This window comes from Montipora foliosa, chromosome 9, assembly GCF_036669935.1.
Source record: "Montipora foliosa isolate CH-2021 chromosome 9, ASM3666993v2, whole genome shotgun sequence".
In the NCBI taxonomy this organism is placed as follows: Eukaryota; Metazoa; Cnidaria; class Anthozoa; order Scleractinia; family Acroporidae; genus Montipora; species Montipora foliosa.
The window spans coordinates 5886108-5898607 of record NC_090877.1 but is presented as its reverse complement, the minus strand read 5'-3'; the positions used below and the strand labels follow the sequence as shown (position 1 = coordinate 5898607).

At 37.6% G+C, this 12500-nt stretch overlaps 3 protein-coding genes across 4 annotated transcripts in view; all 3 read left to right on the top strand.

The window, feature by feature from the left end:
• The window catches only part of LOC137971387 (uncharacterized), a 15051-nt gene extending 14132 nt beyond the window's left edge, over positions 1-919 (top strand). The window contains exon 4 of the mRNA XM_068818222.1: positions 1-919. This exon is cut by the window's left edge and continues 2056 nt beyond it. The gene's annotated coding sequence lies outside the window, so the exon portion shown is untranslated.
• Positions 920-2691: 1772 nt separating this feature from the next.
• LOC137969448 (trace amine-associated receptor 7d-like) lies at positions 2692-4333 on the top strand. The gene has a single exon (XM_068815685.1). It carries the CDS (start codon positions 2801-2803, stop codon positions 3719-3721), a length of 921 nt encoding a protein of 306 aa, XP_068671786.1. The 5' UTR covers positions 2692-2800; the 3' UTR covers positions 3722-4333.
• A 1051-nt stretch (positions 4334-5384) lies between these two features.
• Positions 5385-12500, top strand: part of LOC137969441 (tubulin-specific chaperone D-like) — a 28311-nt gene continuing 21195 nt past the window's right edge. Inside the window, exons 1-10 of one of the 2 annotated variants that reach the window (XM_068815669.1) lie at positions 5385-6713; positions 6791-6841; positions 7737-7834; positions 8306-8407; positions 8970-9122; positions 9327-9382; positions 9808-9890; positions 10495-10544; positions 10985-11030; positions 12337-12425. In XM_068815669.1, the coding sequence (XP_068671770.1) occupies positions 6569-6713; positions 6791-6841; positions 7737-7834; positions 8306-8407; positions 8970-9122; positions 9327-9382; positions 9808-9890; positions 10495-10544; positions 10985-11030; positions 12337-12425 (873 nt within the window). In that variant the 5' untranslated portion in view covers positions 5385-6568. The remainder of the gene's footprint in view (positions 6714-6790; positions 6842-7736; positions 7835-8305; positions 8408-8969; positions 9123-9326; positions 9383-9807; positions 9891-10494; positions 10545-10984; positions 11031-12336; positions 12426-12500) is intronic. The other variant, XM_068815670.1, reaches the window with a different exon arrangement.

The following is a 12500-nucleotide window of genomic DNA, read 5'->3' as shown; positions in this document are numbered from 1 at the left end:
ACTGAAACTCCTAGTATTACTTATTAGTTTCCTAGCCCAATTATTAGAGCAGTGGGTTAGGGGGGGGGGAGTGAATTGAAAGAATTGAGGTATTTCCTCTGACAAAAGTCCAGGTGGTTTAGGCTGCCATTTTGATTTTGTTTATGATTTGCAATACGAATAAAAAGTTCACGTCAGGTAAACAGTATCTGTGCCAGCAAAAATAAAAACACAGTAAAAAGCAGACAAATTAAAATACTCTGTTACAAAGAAAGAAAATAATTTATTTTTTCCGTTAGCGCGCGTTGGATATGAGATGATGGTAAATGGCTAACGAGGCGCTTAGCGCTGAGTTGGCTATAACTAATCTCGTACCCATTTCTCACTCTGTCATTGGAACCGTATAACCGTGGGAGATCTGAGTACGAGATTAGACCAGTCTCATATCCAACAAGCGCGAATGGAATCATTGTTTTATTGAATTTTATAAAATTATGAACGTGTTGAATGCTTCCCGCACACATTTTTCAGCTCAGTCAGTTTCCATATTAGATCATACGGTATATGAGCTGATAACCGAGATTAACTGAACCAATAAGAATGCTAGAAACGCAATTTCCGAGGTTGAAAATTTAATAAATAGATTTCTTCGTTACTTTTATGAGTCGAGGAAATCAGATACTTGGATTGTACCTTCATACATCCTATGCGAAGAGAGAAGCCGTCTAGATTTGAAATAATAAAACTAGCATATTGTAAAATTGTAAATAATTTGTAAACTTAATTTATTTATCAACCAAAAAAATGCAATAGATCTAATCTATTCAAATCTCACGGGATTAAGATCCTTTGTGTATTATATTTGCATGATAATACATCATTCATATTTAAATCATATGGAAATACCTGTAACAAAACGTTTTATTCCCAAAGGGTTTGAATTGGGTACAACATCGAGTTAGTCGATGCAGTCTATTGACCCAAAATCGGGTGTGGCTAGCCACCCTATTCACCCCCCCTCCCCCCCCCCCCGGTAGGATCCGCCCCTATATAAAGCAATCAAATGGATGAAAAGTAAAGTATGGTAAATTTACTATTATTTCTTTTCACTTTTCTTTTTACTATTATAATTCTTTTCAACATAATTCCGCCTATAATTTACCGAGATCCTTCTGCCTTTGATGGGTCAAGGATTCCCGCATTTGTTGCTACAACTATCCAACTTGATTGACGTGATCATGAAGCAATTATTTAGTAATCATGGTAATGGTAAGGATTTATATACCGCACATCATTACATCGATTTCATGGCGATTTACAATTCTCTGTGAGATAGGAGATAGACCAATAAACTCCCCCTGACAGATTTTTTTGTATAAACAACTAATGGAGATGTACCAATCTGTAGTGCACTACTGTCGTCGATTAGTGTTTTTGTCGTAAAAAGTTAATGCCTGAATCACTAGTGAAAAGCAGCCCCCTAGGGAATGGAAGTTAAATAAACGAGAGTAATTCAGTTTCTCTGATAATTAATTTCCCTGAAGAAATTATAGATCGTTTTCACGTGACGTCATCATTTTCTAAAATCCAAAACTAAAGAGCCACGAAAGTTTTTATCCTCATCAGGCATAAGAGGCGGTAAATTTGTATCCATTTGCAATTTTAAAGCTCAATAGTGTGCTTCCTTTGGAAACCTGAGCATTTTGAATTTCTGAGTTATAGCGGTGCGTGACACGAGGCGACGATCGAGTTTATTGAGAAATATATATTTATCTCATGGTTTTGAGCCTTTTTAGAATTTAAAGCATTAGGAAAAGTGCTTAGGTAAATAGCTGTCTGTTCAGTACAGATGATCACTCGCCTAGATAGCCAAAGTAAGTAACAGATGTTGACACTATTTTCCGGCCGCCATATTGGTGCACCACAGATGTGCACCAACATGGCGTTTTCATACTGGGCTCTGTAAATTTCTGCGAAACATTTCGACGAATATTTGAAGTTTGGGGAAACGCACAGGCCTAAAACTTGGAGAAGTGTCTTCTTCATTTATCTTCTACAACATCACGAATTCTTGACTTTTTCCACTGGATTTATTTTTTTATTGCGTGACAGTGAAAACGATCTATAGTTATTGGTTCAATAAATGTCACTGCTTGCCCATAAGCTTCGACTTGGGTCGAGATTAAATTACTTTAAAAAATCAAAATTGTTTAACTTCAGAAGAAATTATGTTCCGCGTTAATGTGAAAGTCATGATAACTTGAAATCGGTTCAAGGTTGTAGTTAAACTCATATTACCATGGAAAAATGACAATTAAAGTTTTGTTCCGGAAAATGTCTTGAATTACAGTCTGAACGTATTTGATGTTTTGTGGAAAGAATTTTAGTTTTTTATATCAATTATATCAGTCACACGGATTCAAATAGGAATTTTTTGGGGATAACTTTCAGGCTGCATGCCGTCGAATTAAAGACTGAAAACATTTTTTTAAAAAAAAGGCTCAGCAGTATCCAGTTAATTTCTTTATCACCATCATATATCTGCTTAAAATGGACGCAAATACGTCTAAAATAAAGCTGGAATTGTACTGATTTGGTTTTGGCTATATTTAAATACTATACTGTCACTTCAGGATTCAAATTACCACATTAATGTTGATACAAGAGAATTATCACGTAAAAGGTTTTTCTTTTCTTCTCTGTGAAAACGACTTTGAAATTTAAGCCGATTTTTTCAACACGCCAAATTAAAAAGGGGCCGGTTAAACTGAAGATTTTTGTGCTGTCCCAGCTGGTTCAAGCAACGTCACTTTTTTCTATCATGAACGTTAACAAGAGTTATTTTTGCTCAGAACAAGATTTTCAAGAATATATGTTCATCAAAGAGTATCGAAGGCGCTGGACCGTTTTTATCTGTTCTATAAACGCTGCTTTATCCGTTGTTGCCGTCTTCGGGAACGCCGCCATATTAATTGCCTTGTTTCAATGCCGCTCCATTCATTCGTCGACTAAAGCTATTTTTTACAGCTTAGCCTTTTCAGATTTTGGTGTGGGGATGATTGCGCAGCCTTTGCAAATTGCAACTGGCACTGGAGTGCTCCAAGACGATCTGAATTTATTTTGCTCAATTCAACCTATATATGCAACAGTGGCTTATTTCTTCTGCTCGGTTTCCTTTATGACCATAACAGCAATAAGCATTGACAGATACTTTGCTCTACATTATGGAGGAAGGTACCGTTTAGTGGTAACTGGAAAAAAGTTCACCACAGCACTGACATTCGTGTGGATTGGCAGTGTTATCTGGGCGATTTCTCGTATGTGGAACATCAGGGTTAACAAGATCAGCGCCATTTTCATTGGTTTCCTCAGCATGATCACTAGTTTGTTGTGTTACTTGAGAATTTACTGGACTATGAAAGTTTTAAAAACGAAGATTGCTAGTCGCAAGAGATCCAGTGGACATAAACGAAACAATTTACACATGTTACAGTACAAAAGATCAGTAAACAGTATGTTGTATGTTTTTGTCTTTTTAGTAGCTTGTTACATTCCATATTTTTGTTCTTTATTAGCCGTTGCTTTCCTTGGTTACAATGTATCAGTTGTCTTGGCGACAAACTTAACAACCGTTGTGATCTTCTTGAACTCTTCCCTAAATCCGTTCGTTTATTGTTGGAGAATCAGGGAAATCCGCGTAAGAGTAAAGTCTATTGTACGAAAAACTGTTTTACGTAATTGAAAACGTAATGACTACCGCTAAGAAGTCGTCATAGTTTTAATCAAAATCATGGAGACGCTACCGTGTAATTCATCAAAAGACACCCAAGAGTGATAAATCGCATTGCCTATTTCGACAATCATTTCTCCATTTCATATAAAATGTGGGCCGCTCACAAACATTTGAAAAAGTGGCAGAATTTCGCCCACCTCTATTGCGTCAATTGGCGCGACTGTCACACCTTTTCCGTCAGTTTTTTTTTTCTTTTTAAATTAAGCTCACGTACTCTAAGTTAAGTGCATATAATTATTCTTTTGTGTCTCTGTTAATGTAAGCTGTCTGCGACAATCCATGATAGCGTAAATTTGTAGAAATGACAAAACCGTAGGTTTGTGTATTGGTGAATAAAGCTGTGTTTATGAAAAATGTATTATTTCATTTTACAATTTCAACGCTTTTGTTTGCCCGGGATATCGGCCTACTTTCTACTTTTGAATTACGTTCAGTAAGGATCAAGTTAAGCTGCTTAGTCGTGCTACGTATATTTTAACAAATGCGTGTTTCATTTCCGATTTAAAAAGCGCAAAAAGTTCTTAAGGTTTGAAAAGTCTTAAATTGCGCAATGCACCAAAAGCCTTCCTACTACGTGAAACAAAGGAAAGGAGGTCTTTCAAGTTGTTCAAACAAATGAATGCTTCTTCCCATTATCATCTTGGAAATGTAGTTACACAATCATTATGCAAGTAAAAAATACGCTATTTTTGCTTTGAAAATGTCCTTTAGTTGGATAATTAAAAAAGGCACCGCACTTCATTTGGTGGGTATTCAAAGTCATTTTCTTGGAAACTCGCCTGCCTGTGAAACAGTGGCTGAGCTAAATTTATTTTCACAGGAATGTACAATTTTTTTGACTATCTCGTGTGAAGTAATAACACTGTTTTGTCTAGAAATAAGCGGGTTGGATGTCTTCAAAGTGATCGTGTTCCGTAACACGACCATTCAACGAAAACACCTTTAACGGAAATGAAACTTTGGTCCTAGTGAGTAGTTAGAAAGACTTTTATGGTTGCATCGTAACGAACAAGCCAAAAATTCAAACTTTACAATTTTCGCTTTTAATCGGCACCTATTGAAAAACAATCTGTACAAGAGTAAATAGAATAGGTACGACAGGAAAGATAGAGCCGGATATTCGCCAGGGTAATCCTATCTTTCCCTAATTCCGAGTAGCTGAATTGTCCGACTCGATTCTGTCTTCGGCCTACCACTGAACGCGATCGAGTCGCGTTCGCTTCGTTCCGTATGCTTCGGTCTAAGCCGTTGTTTTTGGTTTACTACTGTAATCGGGCTCATTTTTTTGCTGCAAAAGGTTACAATAAACAAGTCTATCTATATAAAGGTCAATTGCACTGGCTATTATTGTTATTTCATCATTATTGCGTAATTTGCATTCGCAAACACCAAAAGAGTTTGGGTAGGTTATGGTAAATACAACGAGCATATTGTCAAAATAAGTAATGCTCAAAACTGAACCAAAAACAAGCTGGACTAGTAAAGGGACCGCCTACATCATTTCTCTTCCTCGTTTCGATCCTCATTGACTGTCAGGAGCTAAGTAAGTGCTTACATGAGACAACATGTACCGGCTGACTATAAAGTGATGTCAAATCGTCTAAATGTCATGAAGGGATATATTGAAAAACAAACATTGTCCATGCGCTATCCGTTCCAGTCCACCTGCATCAGTGGAGCTCCACATAAACCGAATTGAAACAAGTGGTCATCGTTCTTCGCTTACGTGGCACTACTGGGTGATTTCGAGACGGAATGGAATCCTCTCTCCGGTGCAGCAACCGGGGTGAAATAACGCCGATCTGACATTTTCTGGTTGTATCACGTAAACGCATACAAAACCACAACTGGGAACAGGAGTCAACGAAAGTCGCTCTGGTATCATGAAAACACCCCCTACCTGAAATCTATCTTGGCATCTCCCGTCGCGTTGCGGCGGTTCCGGCAAAGGTTCCAGAGAGGTACCAGCGGTACCGTCTCTGTATCCATTTTTAATCTTGTGTTTTAAGAATTTGGCTTGAGCTTGCGTAAATTTCCCTTTCTTATGCTTAAACATTTGACTTGTGAATTTTCACAACTCATCGAACACGTGTTGTTCCGTCAATTTTGAAATGTAAATATTCTAGTTGCAACCGCCCGCGGTACCATCGCGTTGATGATGATCAAGACAAAAGCTTGGTGCTTGGCTCTGGGTGCTTAGTTCTTGGTTACTTGAGAGCACTACGATTATTTTCGGCACTACTGAATGACTTGGCGGTAGGGCGTTCCATAATTGAGGTACGGCCGCCTGAAATGAACGCCCTCCAAGAGTTACCAGCATCTGGCCTTTAGGGGGAGCAAAAAGGGTACTACAGTTGGAACGTAAACTATTAAAAGATTTGGATTTTACCGACACTAAACTGGACAGATAAGCGGGAGCTTGCTCGTGGATGACTTTACACGCCAGCAGCAGAATCTTAAAATAAATTCGCGCGTGAAGTGTTAGCCAATGTAAATCATACAAAGCAAGAGTAATATGGGAATATTTCCCAATGTCCATAACTAATTAACCTTGCAGCGGCATTTTGAACGCGTTGTAATTTCGAGATTTGTTCCTCTGGGACGCCATAAAGCAGAGTATTGCAATAATCTAGCCTGCTTGTAATAAATGCACGTACTAGGGTCAGAAGATTCTCCCTAGAATTGGCAGAGATGCAAGGGGTTTTGGCTTTTTTGTCCGTCATGTAGCGCTTACCTTGGAACGTCGCTGACGTCAAGGAGACAACGTTGCGGAAGGACTGAGCACGAGACAAAAAAATGGCGGCTGATAAGGAGGAGGCAGGATTGACACATAGACTAGATAATTTTGCTGAATTACAAGAAGTAATAACGTTAATCGAGTCCATCGGATCGATATGCCATCATGATATCTTGCTTGAGGCTTCAGAGGAACGCTTTATTGGTAGGTTTGGTCATTTTCCCGATTTTATCTATTTAATTTATTTGCATAAATTGTGTTTTTTGTTATTGTCTTTTTAGTAATACTAAATAAATACCAAGAGCAGCCGCATTTACTAGACCCTCACTTAGGTGAGTCAAGATTTGTTATTTGATTTATTATTTTGCAAAAAGCTCGAGAGCCATGCGTGAATTCCAGAGCTCTTTTAATTATATTATAACAATTAACAATTATTGGATGAGGTTGAGCATGTTAGCGATAATAGACCATTTTACAGTTGTAGCTAAGTTACCTGGCCTACGAATGGAAGCGAGGCTGCCGGTGACCCTGTTTTGATACAAACCTCCGTGCTTTTGTAATGTTAATACGGACTAATTAGAATTACAACAACACAATTTGCATGATAAAAAGGCTAGGTCGCAGAGCAAACAACTGTAAAATGGCCTATTATCAAGGCCAAAGTTTGTTTTATCTGCTGAAGCCGAAGGCTGAGGCGGATAACACAAACTGAGGCCTTGATAATTATCCCTAACGTGCGAAAACTGAATTCAATAATTGTTTTATTATGCATATTCCTGAGCTGAGCTCCCCCATGACAAAACTGATCGAACTGCTGGTTAGTGTGTTAGGTGACGTCACTTCTGCATGCATAAAACTATTGTCTGTAGGTATGACGTCAATTCTACATATACAAAATCTATTGTTTGTAGGTATGACGTAAGAGAAACAGCGCAAGCAAGAATTAGCTGCGTGCTTATAGCCAATCAAAATCAAGCTTGTGACACCAATGTATAATAATAATAATTATTGTACTACTGGATTCATTTTTCGAAGCAAATTTTTAAATACCTGACCACTTTCGTCTTCTTTTAGCTTCCTTCTAGAAAAAGGTATACAATCTATTCGCATGCAATTAAGTGTCTGGGCATTCTACAATATTACTGTTGCTTAAAGGCTTAATGTTATTTTTGTCTACCCATTTTGACAAGCAAAGGGATTCTAACGTCATTTGCCTTTTTATCTTAGAATCTCTTGTACAGAAATTGCAACACCTTGTCCGTGATTCATCAAATCCGAGCAAAGTAATTCGCCAAGCCTTCAAGTATCTTTACCTTATTACAAAGGTCTGTCAGATGGGTCCATGATATTTCTAAATTTTATAGGGAAGAAATCTATTTACAAACATTGCTTTTGTTATGCAAAGGAGCCCCAGATGGGATTCGAATCCCATCTGGGGCTAGGATTTTTCCGAGTTTCCAGTGGGTTCTATTGTCACCATTTCATTTACTGAATACTTGTTTTGTTTTTCAAAATCCGTGCCGGTCTTCAATGAATACCACTGACTGCGGAAAAACTATGTTCAGCCACCTCGAGAGATATTCTACATGACAGCTGATTGGTTGCCTATTTATTCACACGGGAAGGAACATTTCTGGAGCACAGGGAATAGCTTTAAACAACTTGATGACCGGACTCACTGGAAACACTTAATTTTGTTTACCTCAGTGTCTCAATTTTACACTATTACAACTGTTTTGATTTGCCCATAACATTGAAGTTCTTACTTACAGTTCTTCTTTTTTGGTGCGATTAAGGTTAGGGGTCCAAAATATGTAGTGCGCCTTTTTGCTCATGAAGTGGCTGATGTTGAACCAGTTCTTGGGATGCTCTCGCTACAGAACCCACAAGACCATGAGGTAATTAAGATGATGATTATACTTTTAGAGGAAGGGTTGCTAGTCCCCTATTACATGTACTGTTCGTACAATATGATTCTTTTAAATTGCAATTCTCTAGCTTCACCTCAATCTATTCTGACTCCCAATTCCAATCCATCTGCAGTCTCCCTGCAGTGTACCTTTTTATTCTACTCAAGTGCAGGGTAGCTTTTTATTCTACTCAAGTGAACCTAGTTGTTTGAATCCTTGACTTGATTTCTTTTAAGAACTTTTTTTGCCAACAGTTGCAAGTCACACAGTCCCGTGTGCTAGAATATTAGGTTTAATTGAAGAGGCTGCAAATTTGCATAGTAGAGTTTTTAATATATTACAGTATTTCTTTCCTTCAATTGATAATTTTTCTCTCTGACCAAATTCACTCTGCTGATGATGCTTAAAATGTTAGTTATTCAATTGGACTCCTTTGGTAAAACCAAAATTTTGTGATGTATTACGAGGACAGTTTCATGAAAATCCCTTCTAATTTGACTGGTTATAATTGCATTAATTTGAACTCAGACTTGGATTCTGTTAATTACAGACTTGGGAGGCACGATATGTGTTGCTGTTGTGGCTGTCAATAGTGTGTATGATACCATTTGACATGGCACGCTTTGATGGTCTGAATAAAGAAGTAGCTTCTGGGTTAGAGAGACGCAGACCTGTGGTAGAAAGAATTTTGGAAACAGCAAAGGTATCCACAACAAAATTTGCACTCACAATTCTTTAAAGAGATGTGTGGACTCTGTCAATTATGAATACGATAATTAAGGTGTATTACTTTACATATTTATTCCTAGAGGTGAATAAGGCCTTGCAGGAGCACTCTATAGATTTTCGAAAGAAAAAGTTAAAAAGTTACTGTTCTTGTTTGTTGTGGCTTGTTCATATTTTTCAGGCATATTTAGCAGTCACTGATAAGTCCAGAGATGCTGCAGCATTAGTCATTTCAAAGTAAGATGATTTACACTCTACTGTTGGTAATAATATGCTGATCACTGTTGGCACTTACTGTCATTGAAAATATTCTATGAATTTTCTAGAAATATAATGCAAGCATGGTAGTGTTAACCCTTTCCGTCATAAGAGTACTTAAGTGATGCTTAAATAAATTTTACATTTTTTAAAGCCAGATGATTTGACTCTTGAATCAACAGGAGCTGGTTTAGTGAAGCAAGAATAGGTCCACTTAAAAAAACTAATGCCAGACTATGTTAATTATTGTCATTGGTGGCCACCATTCAAAGACAGAGTGGTAAAGGGCATAAAATTCTTAAAGGCATTGGTCTGGGGTCAATAATTATTTCAGAGGATTACTTTCCTTTATCTGAAGTCTGTCAATTGAATTGTCAGGTCTTATGTACAGCTTTCTTGGGCAGGTTTGTTACCAGACCAGATGTGAAGAAAGAGAGATTGGCTGAATATCTTGACTGGTCTCTGGTCAACATGGAGAATGCAAATGGTATGAATTATTTAAGATTCTTTTATGGCAAACAATTCTCAGGCTAAGTGGAGCACTCTTATTGGCTGGTTTGGTCGGGATTTTACAGTACAGACCATTACCAAGGAAATGGTTTATTTCCTGGGAAATTCAAGTTGAGGGAAACACAAAATGTTTCAAAAAAGAGGAATTTAATTTTTTCATCACAACTGTAGTACAATAATAGGAAGCAGAATTTAGGTACCGTTCAAAGTTGGCTGACCCATAGAAGACAAAGGTTATGAACGTTCACCAAGCGGAGAAGTGTCAGATTGCTCACAGGAAAACGATGCCATATAATAAACAACTTACTCACCTCACTTGCTTGGTACTGTACTGGGAAATATTGGCCCTTGGTCGTTTCTCTGCGGACCAAGTGCTGCGAGGTCTGTACTGCCACAATCTTGAGCAAAATATTCCCCAGAACGGCCCTCACGCTGGGTTATAATTAGTAAGAGGTTAAAACTATGGCCTTAATATTCATGTAACCAAGTTTATTTTCATGCATCTCTTTTCTGTTTTTTTTGGAAATTTCATTCCTATTCTTCAATTTTTTGCTTCAAATTTAAATTTCTTTTGTAACCAGAAGAGACAATGAAGGGAGTGCTGTTACTGACAGGGATCTTAACAACATTGGTGAGATATCATTCATTTTCTTGCTGCACCTAATACAATGTCATGTACACTGTACATGTATGTGCTACACATGTACAACATGACCGAAAAACAGTTTGGGGATTCATACTGTGGTGATTCATTGAACATGTGAATCTCACAAGGGACACATTTAAAATGAATATTGTCATGGTATAAAATTTAATAATAATTCGTAAATAATGAACAACACCTTTGATGTTTAAACAAGACATGTTTCGATCGATCTTCGATCATCTTCAGTTGCGAGTGTTATAGTTAAGAAATTGAAATAATAATTAAAGATGATGTTGGGTTTTATCTGTTTTTCAGCCATTATCCAGACCTTAATTATTAAGTAAATTAATTATTTTTTATTTTGTAAAGTCGAATTTGAATTTCTAATGGCCTAAAGTGATTGATGGCTTGCTGTTGTTTCATAGGCCTTGCTATTTAAACATGGGAAAAGAGAAGACCTCATACCGTTTGGTTTGTAATAGTGATTTTTGAAATGGTGCTACAGTTTTGGCAATGATCATGAAATGTATTGCATGTTATGTGTGTATGGCGGATCAATGTTTAAGTCTCATGGAAGTAATGTTTGGAAATATATTTACTAGAAATTTAGGGAGTTCACTGAGAAGGAGGTACTCAAGGGGGAAAAAAGGGTTTAAGCTGTAAAGCTTACTTTAATAAGCACCACTTTGGCAAAATATTTTCATCTTAAATACCGCTACTTGACTTTCCATCCTTAAGAACTTAAAAAAAACTGCATTATAATAAATTAATTTTTAAATAATTAAAAATAAAAATCTTTATGACAAAACCCAGATGTTCTCCTGAGCAAAACCTAATGATAATTATTTCTTATGGAAACAGTGTACAGCTGTAGATGAGAAAACACCCCCTGGGCCATCAAACAGGGACTAATCCATTCAGTTAATGCCACGCAGTAGTGAACCATACATGTACGTGATGTATTCTCCGGGATTACAGTAGGATGTACAATCATCATGTATTAATCTGGGTCTTGGGACCAAAATAGGGTGCCATGTACTGTTTTAGGCTCCCAAAATCTTGGTGACACCAGATCTCTCTCTCTTTCTCTCTTTCTCAGAAAAGGAATCTTTTCTTTCCAGCTTTCACTCAGTCCTTTTAAACAATGCATTATCACCCAAATGTCTAGTTTGCAGCCATCCATGCAACTGTTCTAAAAGGGTGTTTAAAAGATGTGCCAGGATGCTTCCAACCTTTTCTAGTCAGTTTGTCACAATTTATCGCCAATTATACAGATTAAGTGTAAGCACTGTCATATCCTTATTGATCAAAGAAGCAAATTGCTTTATAAAAGTACTTTAAACTCATCGCCAATAGATGAGCTTGGGGAAGGTGCCTTGGGTTAGGTGGAGCCGTGCGTGACGCAAGCCAAGCGTGCAGATATGCATGGCAACCCTGAGAGCGGCAACCACCCGGCACCGTCACACTGATAAATCAGTGGAAATACTTACCAACCCTATATACCGGTACTTACCGAAGGTCACACCATGAAGACAAGAAAGGGTGGGGGGAGTGGGAGCAAAAAGGCACTGAACAGTGGCAAGCAAGTCACTAATAGACAGTCAGGCAAACAGCGAACAAAAACATAGCTGGAATGCAACACAAAGGCCCCTGCAACAAAGCCCATAAATGCGAACCCCCATGCATGGCTGCCGTGAACCCCCGCTGACTGCATTGGCTCAAGTTTAACTTAGCCTAAATGACATTAACGTCATTGTCAATTTTGTTCTTCTATTAGCTCCTATAATGCTGAAGCAGGCAGGAGCTAGCAAGATATGCAACACCAACAACACTCTTCTGAGAAAGTTGTCTATTAAACTTATACAGGTAATATGAAGCTGCCATAACGAGTTAAGGTTGTTAAAATTGACTTAAAAATTAAAATACATGTATAATTACAGT